This window comes from Astatotilapia calliptera, chromosome 9, assembly GCF_900246225.1.
Source record: "Astatotilapia calliptera chromosome 9, fAstCal1.2, whole genome shotgun sequence".
In the NCBI taxonomy this organism is placed as follows: Eukaryota; Metazoa; Chordata; class Actinopteri; order Cichliformes; family Cichlidae; genus Astatotilapia; species Astatotilapia calliptera.
Genome location: NC_039310.1, coordinates 29,940,517 through 29,958,016, shown reverse-complemented (window position 1 = coordinate 29,958,016; position 17,500 = coordinate 29,940,517). Strand labels below are relative to the sequence as shown.

The 17,500-nt window shown below is 46.7% G+C and overlaps 2 protein-coding genes across 2 annotated transcripts in view; one reads left to right on the top strand and one right to left on the bottom strand.

Annotated features, from left to right (window-relative positions):
• LOC113028827 (dynein heavy chain 5, axonemal-like) overlaps positions 1-5,729 on the top strand; it is a gene marked incomplete at its 3' end in the record, with an annotated part of 41,923 nt that extends 36,194 nt beyond the window's left edge. Inside the window, 17 exon segments of the mRNA XM_026179274.1 lie at positions 57-212; positions 288-470; positions 770-940; positions 1,717-1,968; positions 2,060-2,186; positions 2,266-2,537; positions 2,606-2,770; positions 3,071-3,288; positions 3,428-3,483; positions 3,578-3,699; positions 3,817-3,967; positions 4,095-4,268; positions 4,271-4,293; positions 4,376-4,564; positions 5,154-5,286; positions 5,358-5,567; positions 5,641-5,729. Coding sequence (XP_026035059.1) covers positions 57-212; positions 288-470; positions 770-940; positions 1,717-1,968; positions 2,060-2,186; positions 2,266-2,537; positions 2,606-2,770; positions 3,071-3,288; positions 3,428-3,483; positions 3,578-3,699; positions 3,817-3,967; positions 4,095-4,268; positions 4,271-4,293; positions 4,376-4,564; positions 5,154-5,286; positions 5,358-5,567; positions 5,641-5,729 — 2,691 coding nt within the window.
• Positions 5,730-5,819: 90 nt separating this feature from the next.
• LOC113028826 (dynein heavy chain 5, axonemal-like) lies at positions 5,820-16,421 on the bottom strand. The gene is made up of 13 exons (XM_026179273.1): positions 16,036-16,421; positions 15,573-15,672; positions 13,468-13,656; positions 13,326-13,400; positions 13,120-13,209; positions 10,267-10,338; positions 10,037-10,141; positions 7,908-8,094; positions 7,527-7,692; positions 6,900-6,993; positions 6,717-6,815; positions 5,880-6,061; positions 5,820-5,826 (listed from the first exon to the last, which is right to left on the bottom strand). Exons 2-13 carry the CDS (start codon positions 15,612-15,614, stop codon positions 5,820-5,822), a joined length of 1,308 nt encoding a protein of 435 aa, XP_026035058.1. The 5' UTR covers positions 15,615-15,672; positions 16,036-16,421.
• Positions 16,422-17,500: the final 1,079 nt, after the last annotated feature.

The following is a 17,500-nucleotide window of genomic DNA, read 5'->3' as shown; positions in this document are numbered from 1 at the left end:
ACTCAAAGTCCGAGCGCTTCGCTGACTGTTCGTGATTTTCTTCTTCTGTGGCTCAGGTGACGTCTTTGAACCACAAATACTTCCGTTCCCACCTGGAGGACAGCCTGTCTCTTGGGCGCCCCCTGCTGCTGGAGGACGTTGGTGAGGAACTGGACCCTGTCCTGGACAACATACTGGACAAAAACTACATCAAGTCTGGCTCCACTTACAAGGTAAAACAGCTGATCTGGACCGGAGGCTAAACGAGGAAGAAGACACAGTAACGGATGTTTCTCCTCCTCCTGCAGGTGAAGGTTGGAGACAAGGAGGTGGATGTAATGAAGGGCTTCACGCTCTACATTACCACCAAGATGGCCAACCCAGCATACAGCCCTGAGGTCAGCGCCAGGACGGCCGTGGTGGACTTCACCGTCACTCAGAGAGGCCTGGAGGACCAGCTGCTGGGACGGGTCATCCTGCTGGAGAAGCAGGTCACTCCACCTGCCAGTTATCCAATCAGTGACGTAGTTAATGAGTTAGCTAGTTACATTTCCTACGGTATGTTTGAAGGCCATTGTAGCGCTCGGCACGTCCACATTAAGATGTTTTACACCACACACTCATGCTGTCTGCTTTATGTTGGTGGGAACGTCTGAACCCACGTGTCCGTCCAACATCTCAGCGGAGGCCAAACAGGCCACGAACAAAGATAACGTTTCTGTGCACTGAACTGAAGGTGGATTAAATATGCCTGCCCTCATTTTGAAATGATTCCCGTGTTCTGATGAAGGAGATGGAGGCAGAGCGAGTGAAGCTCCTGGAGGAGGTGACGTCCAACAAGAGGAAGATGCAGGAGCTGGAGGACAGCCTGCTGTTCAGGCTCACCAGCACACAGGGCTCGCTGGTGGAGGACCAGTCTCTGATCGAGGTGCTGAGCGTCACCAAGATCACCGCTCAGGAGGTACCAGCTGCTCCTTCACTGCGTCTCCTTAATTCAATTCAATTCAATTCAATTCAATTTTATTTATATAGCGCCAAATCACAACAAAAGTCACCTCAAGGCACTTCATAGATACAGAGAAAAACCCAACAATCATATGACCCCTTATGAGCAGCACTTTGGCGACAGTGGGAAGGAAAAACTCTGTTTAACAGGAAGAAACCTCCAGCAGAACCAGGCTCAGGGAGGGGCGGGGCCATCTGCTGCGACCGGTTGGGGTGAGAGAAGGAAGACGGGATAAAAGTTATTGTCTGATGCATGTTTGTAATGTTCATCGAGGAAAACATTTAAAAATCATCAGCTGCACTCTATTAACGTCCAAGGATAAAAGTCTGCAGCTGGAATGTGAAGAATAAATCCGCTGTAAGGGTCACAAAATGGGGGGGGGGCGCCCCCTAGGGGAGGCGCAGAGCCCTTGCGGGGGGGGCACAGTATGAATAAAATTAAATAAATTTTATAAATAAAATAAATGAATTAAAAAAAAGTGGGAGCAGCGCTGGGCTCTTCAAATCACGGACGAACAGGATCCCACATTCTTGATTTTTAGTTCACAAACACTTGTTGTAATGACTAACTACTCCTGACATGTTGGAGATGTTTGCTCTTTATACAGTAAAGTTACAGTGAGATACAAATAACATCAGGCTGATCCTGCCACGATTTGTTCCCCCGGTTCAAATCACAGACAAAAAGTATCCCACAGCTGTAGGTCCTGTCTGAGTCCTTTTATCTTCCAGGTAAGTGAGAAGCTGACGGTTGCCGCGGAGACAGAGGTGAAGATTAACCAGGCCAGGGAGGAGTACCGGCCAGTGGCCACCAGGGGGAGCATCCTCTACTTCCTGATTGTGGAGATGTCGCTGGTGAACGTCATGTACCAGACGTCGCTGTGGCAGTTCCTCGGGCTTTTTGATTCGTCCATGCAGAACTCGGCCAGGTCGCAGGTCACCTCCAAACGCATTAGCAACATCATCAGCTTCCTCACTTACCAGGTGCTCCTCATCAGCGCACACCTCAGGGCTGTCCTTTCTTTCCTGTAACGTGCACTCGAGTGGAGGTTCAGGATGTTTGTCTGTCCCTCAGGTGTACCGTTACACAGCCAGAGGTCTGTACGAGGAACACAAGCTGCTCTTCACTCTGCTGTTGGCTCTAAAGATTGACCTGCAGGCCCGAATCATCTCGCACGTGGAGGTGCTCACCTTCATCAAAGGTTACCTTCTCCTCCTCCTTTCTTCTCCTGCATCCTCCAGAGTCCTTTGAGAGTGAAAGTTGTTTCTCTCTCGGTGTAGGTGGAGCCTCTCTGGACCTGAACTCTGTAGAATCGAAGCCACGGCGCTGGATCCTGGACCAGACCTGGCTGAACCTGGTGCAGCTGTCCAGCCTGCCTGCGTTCTTCCAGATTCTGAACCAGGTGAACCAGAACGAGCGCGCCTGGAAAGCGTGGTTCGACCATCCGGCGCCAGAAGACGCCCCGCTGCCCGATGGCTACGAGGAGAAGCTCGACACCTTCCGGAAGCTTCTGCTCATCCGGAGCTGGTGCCCCGACCGGACCATCGCTCAGGTCTGACTGCTGATTTGATCTGACAGAGCAGACTGGTTAATGTGGAGGCTAACAGCTGATGGTTGCAGGCGCGGCGCTACATCTCAGATTCTCTGGGCCAACAGTACGCCGAAGGCACGGTCCTGGACTTGGACACCATGTTGGCAGAGAGCAACAACCAAACACCGATGGTGTGTCTGCTGTCGATGGGCTCCGACCCGACTGAGAACATCGAGAGATTAGCCAAGAATAAGGTGAGGGCGAGCAGTGAAAGGGCGGAGGTGAACGATGATGTAATAAAAAGGAAAAACATCGGAAACTACCGAAATAATTAATACTAAGTACGAATAATATAGTCATAAATCCTATTTAAGCAAGTGATCGGATATTTACTTTAAACCTAAAGAGTGCAGATGACCGGGGTACACAAGAAAATACAGAAATAATTTTTGTGTATTTATAGAAAAATAGCTGAAAGTACAGGAGCAAAAGCAAATTAAGGAAAAACACTGATTTATTTTGTTAAAGCCTAGATTTGATTTTTTTTGCTGCAGGGGGCGCCGTGCCGTCCCATCTCCATGGGTCAGGGCCAAGAGGTTCACGCTCGCAGGCTATTGGCCAACAGCATGCTGGATGGCGGCTGGCTCCTCCTCCAGAACTGCCACCTGGGACTGGACTTCCTGGATGAGCTGCTGGAGACGGTCACATCAGCGGTGCCGGAGAGCGTGCACAAAGATTTCCGAGTGTGGCTGACGACCGACGTGCACCCCAGGTAACAATGACGAGGTCTGAGGTCCTGCTTTAAGTCCTGGCGGCTCCTCTGCAGGTTCACTTTACGGCACATTTAGTCTCAGCTTAAACCAGCAGCTGTGTCTGCAGAGCTGCTTGACTGTGTTTGTGTTTGTGAGCAGGTTCCCCATCACCTTCCTTCAGTCCTCCATCAAGTTCACCAATGAACCTCCTCTTGGTAGGAGACGTGATCCTGATGAACTCGTGAATTTTTATTGATCCTTCGCTGTCTTTCACTTTCCCACTTATTTTATTTTATCTGTCGGCATCAGGCATGAAAGCCGGTCTGAAGAGGACTTTTAATGGTGTCACTCAGGACCAGCTAGAGATCAGCAACCTGCCTCAGTGGAAGCCTCTGCTGTACGCTGTGGCCTTCCTCCACACCACCGTGCAGGTATCTGCCAACACCCACACGATCAGATTCATAAATCCACCGTTTCTTTGTGGAAAACAGCTCCTGTAAGATCATTCTGATGTTATCATTTCTCCTTCTTCTTCTTTATCCCATCAGGAGCGTCGTAAGTTCGGTCCGCTCGGCTGGAACATCCCCTACGAGTTCAACCAGGCAGATTTTACCTCCAGCATCCAGTTTGTGCAGAACCACCTGGACAACGTGGACGTGAAGAGAGGCGTGAACTGGAGCTGTCTGCGCTACATGCTCGGTCAGTCTCTTTAAACCTGCTCTGTTCTTTCCACCGTAACGTTTCATCCATCAGATTATGAGAGAAACCTCAAACCCTCCAGGTATCCAGAAATCTTCCTGACTCTTTCTTCACGTCTGCTCTCCAGGTGAAGTCCAGTATGGTGGTCGGGTGACGGATGACTTGGACAAACGGCTCCTCAACACGTTCACGAGTGTCTGGTTCAGTGAGAGCACCTTCAGTGAAGCTTTCTGCTTCTTTAAGGGCTACAGCATCCCTGCCAAGGCCAAGAGCATCCAGGAGGTCCTGCAGCACATCGAGGGCTGCCGCTGGTCGACTCACCGGAGGTCCGAGCACGCTCAGAGACGGGACGCGTCCACACTGAGGCAGTACTAGCCCAGTCACATGTCACATTTCTCCTGTTTACAGGTGTTTGGACTCCACCCCAACGCTGACATCACCTACCAGACCAACCTGGCGAATGACACGCTCAGCACCATAATCAACATCCAACCGAAGGACACCGGAGGCGGGGCCGGGGAGACCAGGGAGGCCAGCGTGCAGAGACTAGCCAATGAGATGCTGGAGAAGCTGCCACCTGACTACATCCCACATGAGGTGCTTGTTTAGCACCGAACGGCCGACCCAAAACTCGATGAAGAACACAATCCCACCAGCTAGCTTAGCTTAGCATGAATACTGGAAACAGCTGAGCTGCTGTGTAAGCAACAAGCTGCCAAGTTAAAAACAAAAATGTGCTCATGTTCAAAGCAGCTTTGTTAGGCTCAAGAAACACACGCAGCTCTGTGCAGCTCAAACAAACAGTGTGCTAATACACGAGTGTCAGAGATGCAGGTGAGCAGCTTTGGGTACGTTTGGACCGAGCCGGGGTAACTGTTTCCTGTCTCTAATGTTTATGCTAAGCTAACATTATTGAACTTTGACAGGAAGTGAAAAAGAATGCAGAGATAAATATGACAAAGCACAGTGTGGTTGTACTCTAGAGCCCGGCTGCTAACCCCGACCGTCGCCCAGTGAATGATGGAAACGAGTGAATAGATTTCAGACAGCAGATTTGTCAGCGTCTGATTCTTTTAGATGAATTCAGACTTTAAATCATCAGCAGAATCTGGCATCTCTGAACCATCAAACACGAACACGTTCATGAGTCCTCTGGAGAAACATGACGTCTCTGTGTGTTTTGAAGGTCAAAGGTCAACTCCAGAAGATGGGTCCTCTTCAGCCAATGAACATCTTCCTCCGACAGGAGTTGGACCGAATGCAGCGTGTCATCAGCAGCGTACGGAGCACGCTCACTGACCTCAGACTGGCCATCGATGGTCAGTCACACGCACACACACACACACACGTTCACTGACGCTCGATGTGACTCGTGTTTCCGCCGTTGCAGGGACCATCATCATGTCTGAAGACCTGCGCGACGCCCTCGACAGCATGTTCGATGCTCGGATCCCGCGCCTGTGGCTGAGGCTCAGCTGGCCGTCGGCCACGCTCGGCTTCTGGTTCAGCGAGCTGCTGGAGAGGAACCAGCAGCTCAGCGCGTGGATCAGCGCCGGCCGGCCCAACCAGTTCTGGCTCACCGGCTTCTTCAACCCGCAGGTTGGTTCGTTGTTCCGGAAATCTGGAGTTTTGGAATTCTTCAGTTTTTCTTTGAATGTTTTTTGTTTCTTTAGGTTTCCTGACCGCCATGCGCCAGGAGACGACACGCTCCAACCTGTCCAGGGGCTGGGCCTTGGACACGGTCACCCTTAGCAACGATGACACACACACACACACACACACACACACACACACACACACACACACACACACACACACACACACGTTGCTGAGTCCATTTGTTAGTCTGAGTCTAAACTCTGTGATGATCTGAAGTTTCAGTCTAACGTCAGTTTCAGGTGTGCTGCGGTACCTGCTGTGCTCCCAGACTCGCCTCACGCCCTGCAGCAGGTAGCTCCTGCAGGTGCTGATCATCTGGTTGGTGACCTTGAGCAGCAGTGAGCTCGTCCTCTCTGAGGTGTTGTAGTACTGGGACACCACGTGGATCATCTTGATGCCGTTCATCAGACTGGGAATGTGCTCCAGCATCCTGGTCTGTGGGGCCGGGAGAAAAGGAAGACGGAGGATGAGAGGCGGTTTGTCCGGTGACTGATACGAGCTTCAGTGTGAGGAACAAAGTGCTGACACAGCAGGAACAGACAGCAGCCTCATTACTGACATGTAGACATCAAATAAATGCACATTCAGGCTGAGCTGGAGAATTCTGTATCCACCAAATCTGATCCAGTAACAAGAAAACGGTTTGTCATCAGACCCGATGCAAAAGAAGAAATAATAAAAACCATTAAAAAAGAAGCTGGTGGAGGTGAAACACCCGACTCATCATCACAAATGGACAAATTCACCATCACAGAACATCCAAAAAAGATGAATGAGAGAAATACTGCTGATAAATCAGAGCTGGAACATCTCAGACTGAGCTGTGATCCTGATCAAACCTGTTTGTCTCTGTGATCCTTTTAAACTTTTTTAAAAGTCTGAAACTGAGAAAAGAAAAGAAGTCTTTAGTTTTTAAACAGTCACTTTAATTCTTTCTTCTTCTTAAGTCACAGACCGGCCTTTGTCTCAGCTGTGATTTGTGACTACAGCCTCTCTGTGACGATGTCTTCACTGTTTTCTGTTCCTCACAATCATGAAGGACTCAAACAGACGCTTTTATACAGAAAGACATGAAGAGTGTTTTTCTCACAGGAGTGGATTTTTCCACAGATCCAAAGAACTTGTTGAGGGTGGAAAGATACTTGACGTTGTCCTTCGCCTCGTTGGCCACCACAGTGATGTCTCTGTCCTGGTAAATCAATAAATCGATCAGTGATGACGTCAGCGTCGTCGAGACAACAGCTGTGAACTGAACAGGAAATAAACTGCTGACCAGATCTCTCCAGGCACGCAGGCAGCGAGACTGAGCCACCTGCAGGACCCCCAGAGTCCTCCTCACCTGAGAGCCCTTCACCTCCTCCAGCAGACTGACACACACACACACACACACACACACACAGTTACAGCTGTTCAAAGGCTGTTTGCTTGTATTCGTGTCAGTGTTGATGTCGTACTTGCACATAAACTCTACATTGGACTCTGATGTGTCGCTCCGTACCTGCCACCTACTGGTCAGCCAGTGTAAGTGCACAAAACATTTCTTCAAACCAAGATGGAAAAAATACGTTTAAAAAAATGAAGTTCAAAAATCTTTTTTCATCCCTAAAGATGAATAAAAATACTAAAGAAAGAATCCTGATTGATGTTGTCATAATTCATGCATGAAAGGGTTAAAAACTATTAAACAAACAAACAAACACGTGAATATTTTGGAACATTTCGACTTCGAAGAGCAGAAAGAGAAAGAACAGAAAGTTATATTGTGTAAAAGTGGTTTTGTCCTGAAGTGTCAGAGTGGAGACTAAACTGTTGCAGGTCTGAGGAGCTTCTGTCCACAGACGTCAGATCATGTTTGATAAACGGAGTTTAAAGTGAGATCCAGCTGAGAGGATGCGTCTACCTGTTGAAGGTCACCGTGCAGCTCTTCCAGTGCTCCAGCTCGGCCGACGGCCCGGCGTCGTCGGCCTCTTTCCTCATCTGCTCGCTCTCTGTCAGCACCTGCTTGATTTGATTGGTCCACAGGGTCAACGCCTCCTCCAGACGCTCCACCAGCTCACTGTTATTGGCTGAGAGCGAAACACACGAGTTCCTCTGAACACACATGAACACGGACTCATTATGTCAAAGAAGCCATCATCTCCGGTCAGATGCTTCCTTCAGCTTCCACAGATAAACTGGTTTGATTTACCTGAGAGTTGATTTTTAAAGCTTTAAATGATGTTTCCTGTATTTCCAACAGTCTTATTGTTTGTGTGAGATGTGAACAGCTTGAGCTTCATACCTGCTGCTCTGTAGTCTGCAGGGCTGCTCAGCTGGCTGATGGCGTCAGGAAGCTCCACGTGCTGCAGCTGGAACTTTCTCTCCATGTTCAGTCGGGCTGAGCTCAGATTACTGACGAACTGATCCACCGAGGACAGGAAGGACCGGACGTGTGGACACGAGGCGCCGTCCTGCACAGAGCCCCACGACTGGGCACAGGGTCAAAGGTCAGCAATAACAACAAAGGTTAATGTGTTTCCTGTTTCACCTTTTACCTTATTCACAGCCAAAAGCATCAGGAGGAGCACTGCACACAAATAAGACTTTTCATGGATCATTATGTAACAGCTGCCCTACAGTCAAACCCCACAAAGAGAAACCAGCAGCTACAGATAAGCCCAAGGTGTGGCCTCCAGTAACACTGTGAGGAACCTTGGAGTCATGTTTGACCAGGACATGTCCTTCAACGCACATATTAAACGAATATGTAAGACTGCTTTCTTCCATTTGTGCAACATCTCTAAAGTTACGTAACCCGGGTTAAAAAGATGCATAAATAGTAAAATAAGAGTGAAGTCTTAGAATATAAATATCAAAGAGTAAAGTTCATTTATTTACATTTTCTTGTTTATTAAAAAGATCAAAGTTCATGTCAACTGATTAAAAACATGTTTGCATTGTTTAAAATAAGTTATCTTTGTTTTATTGTGAATTGCTTGTGAGAACTGTAATCTCCTACGGGGATATGGTCTGTGAAGGTAACACAGGGTGGAGAAGGAAAAAGAGAGCGCGAGGAGAGAGGGCGGTGGCGCGTGAGTTACACGGAGCATCCGGAGAAGTTAGCTTGTTTTTATCTACTAGTAGTAAGTGTGTTGTGACTTTTCGGACAGATAAGTCACAGTGTCGGTAAGCTAGTGACACAACACGTAAAGTTTCAGCATGAGTCTGGACTGTGTGCTTTGTTTCTTGCAGCCGTGCACGCATTGAGTTAAAGTGAGGCTAACCCAGCCGTTCGCTAATAAGGACTACTGTAGGCTGCTGTTTCGCTAAAGTTGTGGAGCCTAACAGGCTGCAGAGGATCGTTAGCGAACTGGATAACGACGGACACACCCCAGATAGTCACTCAGAGTACCTCTGGCAACGTGGGAAGCTAAAACAGGTAGCTTGTGGAGCAGGTGGAGATCACGGACCTTCCTCATCTTTGTGCTGCTGCATTCAGAGCGGAGTGTTTCTGACGGAGCTGAAGACAACCTGTTGCCTGGATTAATCTGGTAGGAATTGCACGTTTCACAAGGTACTGAGTTTATTTATTTATGTTTTGCGCGTTGAGTGAAGAACTTCCGGTTGGGAGATCTTTTGGATTTACACTGGAGCAGTACAGGCCTGCAGCGTAGGGTTTATCTCTGCCGGCTTTAGGTTTAGTTTGGGACTCTAATTGTTTTATCACTGGTGGTTTACACTGTATATGTGGAGATCCTGTGTACAGTGGGTAAATTGCTGTGTGCGTTTTTTGGTTTTATTAGTTTGTTTTCATTGTTTGGTAAATTAAAGGAGGGTTGCAAGGCTCTACTTTACATGGTGTATGACATGATTTACTGCACTATAGACACTAGTGTTCATTTCTGCGTGTAGTGCTACTGTTAAGGAATAAGCTTCATTAATCCCAGAAACAAGAGATTAATTTAAAAACTATCGTACGAGAGTACACTAGGAAAAGAACCCAAAGCCCATTTATTTAATGGTATTGAGTAAATGAGGGCTACAGTTAGAAATATCCTGTCTCAGAGTGACGCTGAAAAACTAGTTCATGCATTTATTACTTCCAGGCTGGACGACTGTAATTCATTATTATCAGGAAGTCCTAAAAACTCCCTGAAAAGCCTTCAGCTGATCCAAAATGCTGCAGCAAGAGTCCTGACAGGGACTAGAAACAGCAGATTTCTCCTACACTAGCTTCTCTTCACAGGATTGACCCCTCATGGCTGCCCCTCCCTGCCCCTTTCTTTGCTTTCAGTCTCTTCCTGTTTAAAGAGAGTTCTTCCTTCCCACCATCAACAAAGTCTTCATATATGGCGTCATGTGATCACTGGAAGCTTAAAACATCTCCCTTCTTGTGCTCAGTGAAAGCCTGAATGGATGGAGGTGTTTTACCTGCTGCGACCTGAGAGCAGGTAACATGATGTGAGTCAGCAGAGTTTCCAGACTGTTCAGGACGCCGCCGGCGCCGCTGCAGTCCAACACGCCAAAGTTCACTTCCTGGAAACATCAGGTTGCACCAGAAGATTAGAATGATTGGCTGCATCCACGTCACAGTCAACCAATGAGGTCTGTGCAGTTTGTTAAAGTTGCAGGTGAGGAGGTGACCCAGACCAGTTACTGACCTGCTGCACGTTAGCGGTGGTTATGGCCTTCTCAGTGGTTCTCAGGAAGAACAGACATTTCCCCAGTAAAGGCTGGAAACACAGAACGTGATGGAGTTCAGGTTCCTTTAACGTGACGCAGACAGAGCACTTCCTCTGCACTCTGTCACCAGAGTTCACCATGCAAAGGAAAACCTTTCATGGGCTTTAAAGACGGGGAGAGCTCTGCAGGCTGCTCGTTACCAGTGATGGGAGTAACGGCGCTACTTTTTTCAGTAACGAGTAATCTAATTACTACTCCTATCGCTACAACGCCGTTACAGTTACTAACAAGAAAATATGGTCTGTTACTATGTTTCAGCAAACAGACGGTTGAAGCTGTGTTCAGCTTCCAGCAGCTTATATCAGCTGCAGGAAGTAGCTGTAAGTAATCTGGGCGCTGCAGCTTTAAGCAGCTGTGCTCCCGCAGACAGACCATCACTTTTTGGCACAACAGCTGGAGCTCAGGGGGCAAAACAATGGCACGAGTGCTGCTGTTTGACTGAGGAAGAATAAAGGAGTCGTGGTCAATCACATGACCACTTACAGACAAAGCAACAAGGTGACATATACCAGTTTATAAACTGTGTTGATGGGCCAGTAAAACCAGAGTCATGATCAACAATATAAACGTGTTTGTTCCTCAACAGTTTCATGTTGACTGTCTGAGGACAGCAGCGAGACCTCTCTGCTTATGAGCTGCTGTCAGACCTGCAGCTATCAGGCTGTCATCTTCTGCTTTATACTGGACACAAAGGATTATTTTGGAGTCACACAAATAATTTGTGGCGTCTTATTGAAGAACAGCTGATTGTTCTGGAAATAGTTTAATGGTTATTAAAAAAAAGGTAAATGGCTGCAAATAACTTTGTTGTTTGCAAAACTTGTGCATAATTTTCACATTTATATTTAAAGTTATGAAAATGATTCGTTAAACATGTTCGTGGTTGTTACAGTAAAAATAACTTTTTATGTTTTCTGTCTGATTTTAGATCAGTTGTGTTAACACAGTTTGTCAAAATGAAAACATACGTGTAGATTCAGACACGTGAGGTTGTGCTGAAAACAATGAGACCCAACAAGGCAAAGTAAATAGTTTTTAAAGGTAAATGTGGAGGAAACATCAGCAGCTGTCACGGCTGGGGCAGCAGTCGTGCGGTGGAATGAACGAGGACCCGAGATGCAGACGGCGGTGGAGATGCGAGTGGAGATTTATTTACAGTGACAATAACAAAGGTGAGGAAAGAAGCGAACATCAAGCTAAACTGGGACAAACTAACAGACAAAGCAGGAAACATGAGGGCAGTAGGGAAACACAGAGATGACACGAAGAAGGCAGAGAGACGTGGAGACACACAGAGTCATGCAGACACACACTATAAATACACAGCAGGTAATGAGGGGATGACACACAGGAGGGGAGCACAGCTGAACCACAAGACGACACACAAACCTTCAAAGTAAAACAGGAAACACACAGACTGTTTCACAACACAAGGACAGGAACAGAGCACAGAGGACAGACACAGGCAGGGCTGAGGAAACACGAAGCACTAAACATAAGAACCAAACCCTAAGAACGAACACAGACTCAGAATAAACAGCAAACACAAGATGAAACCAAAAGGAAACACAAAACGCTGCGACCCAGGACGCTGACAAAAGGAGTTCACGATGGCCGATTATACCCTGGAGCCCAGAGGCTACTTTTAAAGTAACACAATAGTTACTTTTCAAGTAATTAATTACATCTACAACCTTGTAGCTCAGTTACTAAGTTACTTTTTTGAAGAAGTAATTAGTAACTATAATTAATGACTTAATGAATGTTTAATGACTGTTTGAAAGTAACTGGCCCAGCACTGGATATGAGCGAGTTTCCCAGCTGATGCAAACTGGGAAGCTTCTCCTGTTTGAAGTGGATCTATTCAGCTTTTATTTCCTGATCATTTTAAGCATCAACAAAGTTTCTAAAAACAAGCAGCAGTTTGTCATCATTCATAAACTCTGACGTCACAGGAGTGTTTTTATTCCTGTGCCATGTTTGAACGTTTCTGCATATCAGAGCTGCCAACACGGCACCGACTCAGGCTGGAACTGACTTTAAATGCTTCATCATTCATGATCCTGTTAGAACCACATCCAGGGGAAGTGTTATTAGCATGTAGCCTGTAGCTCATGTTGGTGCTCCTCCATGTTTGTAGTCCTTTTTTCTGTGAATAAGTGTTTGTGGAGCTCTGAGCTCCTCAGACTTCGGCCTCTCGACCTCCTGATGTTCAGCCTGCAGCTGTCAGTCATCCAGTGTTTGCTCAAAGACTTTAATCACCTCGTTAACCAAACAAAGCAGCACAGTTTGATCCATGGAAACACAAACACGCTCAGGCTCATCGTCTCTGAACAGGACAATGATGAATCGTAGGCTCGGGATTGTTTGGAGCTTAAAGAGAAATCAGACACATCAGAACACAAAAACCCCGAGAGGTGGATCAATGTGACGTCACACAGCTCTGAGTCCTCGAGTCTGATCCAGGCTCGTGCTTTAAGACATGTTTCTGTGTAACAGCTCAGGTGTGTTCAGGACATTTGATTGGAAGAAGCCGTCTGTGGATAAATGCTGCTCTCCACCTCAGCTGTCAGGTTTACCCAGAGAACGGCCGTCCTGACTTCCAGCAGCCCCACGGTCCTCGTTTCTAATAAACTGGCATCACTGAAACGAACTGTCTGCTTCACTGTTCAATAATCTGCTCTTTGCCAATTTCCCAGCAGAACCTTCCACTCATATCAGCATTTTTCTGTGATTCTCACATTAACGAAGCATAAAAAGCTGAAGCCAACCTCAGAGTTCCCCGTAGTGAGGAAGAGTTTCCTCTGAGCCACAGCTGAGTTTGATGCGTCCACAAAGGAAGACTGACGGGAGGACGGACTCTGGGAGAAAGGCAGATATAAAAAGATATGAATACAAAGTACGCTGCAACAACCAGCAGATTATGAAGAGCGGTCAGACCTTCATGTGTCCGTCATTGAAATGTGGTCAAAGTTACCTGTTTGACATCCTGATAGAAGAAAATCAGCTTCTTGGATCCGTTTGCAGCAAAGAATTCATGGATCAGACTGAACTGGAAGAATCAGACATTAATGACTCAAAGGTTCAACTCTGAGGAAGGATCACGTCTCTGAACTTACTCTGTCATCAGAGACGATGGCGTCTTCCACCGCCGCCTCCTCCAGGCTGCCGGCGTCTGCCAGCCTGCTCATCAGGTATTTATGTCGGGCATCCAGAGCTGCCCGCCGTTCCTCCTTCACGGCTCTCGCCTGTTTGGCTACTTCTCTCCTCGCCTCATTGGACAGCAGCATCGTGCTTTTACCAGACACCTGGAGAAACATCAGCTCAGTCTACAGACGCAGAGACCAGTGAGAGCCAAACATCTGCAGGTTTCTGAGGACCACGTTTGACCCTGACTGGAGCATCGATTCTGAGTGCGACGGCCTAAACTGAGCTCCTGCCCCCCCTCCACTGAGACGTTCTCCTGTGATGTGTCATGGGGGGAAGTGTTCCTCACGGTTGGACTCGTGAGAAGTTCAGTCAGTTTATTCAAACTTTAAAACATTTTCAGTGTCTGGATTTCAGCAGAAACTAATGTGAACACAGCACTTTCTGATTGAGTATAAAGGATGAAAGAGTCAGTGATCAGTAACATTGTTGCTGCCTGATGCTGTTGTAGAGCTGTCTGTGGATCCTCACCTTCCTGGAAGCCTTCCCTGGATCGCTCAGATATCATTAACTTGTTTGTGTTCAGTAGGATCAGGTGTTGTGGATGCAGGTCGTAGCTGTGTGAGGCCTGTACAGTCAGCGCTGTGTGAGCGCTGTGTAACGTTAGCTTACACTTCTTTCTGTTGTTATCATCCTTCAGGTTAATGTTGTTTTCATTATGCATCACAGGAAGTGTGGGTGGCTGTTAGCCTCACAGCTCATGGAGAGTTGCTGCTGCTCTGCCTCCTTGTTGATGTTTCTGCTCTTTGTGGCTTTGTGTTACTTTGTGTCGTGTCTGAAACAAAGTGAGTCCATGTTACTAACTGTAGTCGTCTCTCTGTCTCATGCACAGCTGAATGAAAGTATTTTTATACTTTGTGTAATCTGTTGGGTCTTTGAGCCCTTTTTAAACAGCATATGAGCCACATGTATGTGTGTATATGAAAGGTTGTTTGTAACACATCAAACTGTTGCTTATTCTAGAGCTGCTGCTGTGCCTGATTGGTCAACTCGCTCTAAACTGAAGGTTGACTTGATTCTTTTGTTTTTTTACATGTTGTCAATAAACCAACTTCTTTCTGATCTGAACGGCGTCTCTGACGTGTCACAGGCCTGTCAGCTTTCTTGGTGCTTGGTACAGTTTTGAGCTTCATGCTCTGGCTGTTGTTGGGTTTTCCTCTTTCACATTAAAGCTTTTGTCCTACATTTGGCTCTAAAGTCTAATTCTAATCCCAGCACTGTGTCTGGGTGTGTGATGGTTGTTTCCTGCTCTTTCTCATGAAACAGTCACAACATTCTCAGTCCAACTTTCACTCTTTGCTGCGTTTGCTGCAGCTGCAGTGAACATGGTGCCGTTTGCCTTTAAGAAAGTTGTGCACAAAGGCTTTTTCTCTAGCAGACAGCTGTGTGGCTAAAAGTCAGATCAGTTTTTACCACCTCAGTCACACTGGACTGAAACAAGAGTGAAACTAGGAAGAATCAGAGTTTGTCCAGTGACTGCACTGATTGTCTTCATATTCACAAACTGATTCTAAGTAGTTGCATCAGCCAGCTAATCACCCGGACACTGAGCGTCCAACACGCTCCCTGAAGGAAACGATTACATCCTCCAAACAATCACAATCTGTCTCTGAATGACTGTAATTATTCTCTGATTTGTGAATAACTGGAATTTATCAATGCAGACACGTTGCCAACATGATGAAGTCAGTCTGAGTCGCATCTCTTTGGCGAACTTAACTCAAGTGGTCGCCGACTATTCTGGTTCTATTCCCATATAACAGCAGGGTTGCTGAGCACCTCTGTCACTCTGCACTTATGTTCCCAGTTCTCTTTTGTGGAGGAATTTTCCAGGAATTCCTGGGACCAGCTTTCCATGAGAGACCCGATCAGGAGCGACTGTCCTGGACACTCCCAGCATCACAGGGACTCACAAACCCGTCTACCACAGTGAGAAGACTGATCGTCACAGGCCCACATGTAGCTTTAGATCACACGTGTGCACTTCCTGTGGTCACTGCTGTAACTCTAGACTCACCGAGGGGCCAGTGGTTGGTGAGGCAGCAGCAGCTGAAGTCATGTGACTAATGCTCTCAGGTTCTGTCCTCCTATTGGCCGGTGTCCTTCACCTGTCACACCTGGTCCAGAAAGAGTGAGAATGTTCAGAGCTTTAATGGAAAAGAATATTATTACATATAAAAGGCCTCTAACAAGTATTGTAGTGTTAATCAGGATGAAGTCCATCATGAACACTTCAGAGTGCTTCAGACAGTCGGTGTTTCATCCACAGAGCCTCCAGCCTGCATATCAAAGGATCCTGAGGAACGACAGTGAACCCGAGTTCCCCTCATTACATTCATGTGTGTGACTGTGAGGAAAAGGTGATTGTATGAACATGTGTGAGCGAGTGAATGAGGCTTGTATCAGAGTGGAGATAATGTCAGCGGCACAAGCTGGACGCTGCAGGTGTCACATGTGAATCTGTGCATTAGTGTCTGCACCTTTGTGGAGGTGAAGCTCAGGAGGTTTGGATTTGTTCAAAGCTCTGTCTGCTCCATCTTTCTTTCCCTCAGGCCTCTCCAGATCAGGAAGGAGGTCCTGTTCTCCTTCTCCCTCCTGGACTTCTGGATCCAGGGAAGGATCAAAGTCTCTCAGCCCAGCATCAGAGCTTCTGGCTGGGGGAGGACTGGAAGTTTCAGCTGGAGGCTGAGAGCCTGGATCTGCCATCTGAGTCACAATTCAAATATTCTCAGTAATTTTTAAAGCTCATTCATTTGGACCGAGTGTGGGACAGCAGCACATCTGTACTGCTTCAGCTGGACCTCTAACAGCACTTTGTAAATGTTGGACTGTTTGATCTTTCAGCTGCTTCATGAAGCTGCAGATCTTTTCATTGGGTAACAGTTCTGACTGCAGGAGCATGCGCTGCTCTTAAACCTGCAGCTATAGTTGTGCATTAATAACCGTCACAGATGTCCAGGTTACCCCTGCTGTGCGCTCTGATGCACATGTGCTGAACTCCTTTATTCACACAGCCACGTGTTTCTCACCTGCTACCAATGAAAGCTGCTAGTTTTTAAATAAGAAGAGATTTTACACAAAGCTTTTTCTCTTTTTAATGTTTAATATAAACATTTCATTTCAATAATTTCCTTTTTTGACTGATGGTGTCATCTTTCTGTGAAACTGTGCTGCCATCATTTATCCATAAGACCACAGATAAAGATAAATGTGGTGTTAATAAAGCTCCCAAATAAAAACAAGACTCAGTAATAATAATGAGACGATGTTTCATCAGATCAGAAACCAGCAGGGTTATAATACCTGTGCTGACTCACCTGTGTGCGTCTGTCTGAGGACGAGTCTCTGATACTCTGGGACCAACCAGTGAAGTCAGACTAACAGTGGAAACAGGAAGTGAATGAAAGTTTGACTGTCTCCATGGTAACCCAGGCTGGGGGATTGTGTGTGTTTCTTAGTGACTCTGCAACCAAACACACAACAAAGCTGCCTCCTCTGTGGGTGTTAAGTCATTTATTTCAGCCACTGAAATCATTTACAATGATGTCGAAGATTCAAAAAGACAAAAATACACAGTATATGTATATATTGAATCCAGGTTTTAGACGGTTTCATGTATATTTGGTTTGTTCCTGGTTCGCTGCTACTTTAGAGTTTATTCCTCTCTCAGTGTTTCTCCCTCTCGGGTCAAGTCTCTTGTATTAACTTTGTTCATGTGTCTGTTTCAGTTTTCACATTTCCTGCTTTATTTTGGTGAGTTGTCGTCCTCGTGCTTTGCTTTTGTTTCCCTCGTCTTGTTTGCTGTGTCTTGTTCTCCCGGCTGTCTCCATTTCCGTTTATTGCCCTGCTGTCCATCAGTTATCAGTTTTCTAAGTTCCTGATCTCTGAATTCAAACTCCAGCATAAGAAAGCAGGCAGCAAAACTTTATTTAATCTCTCTCGGTT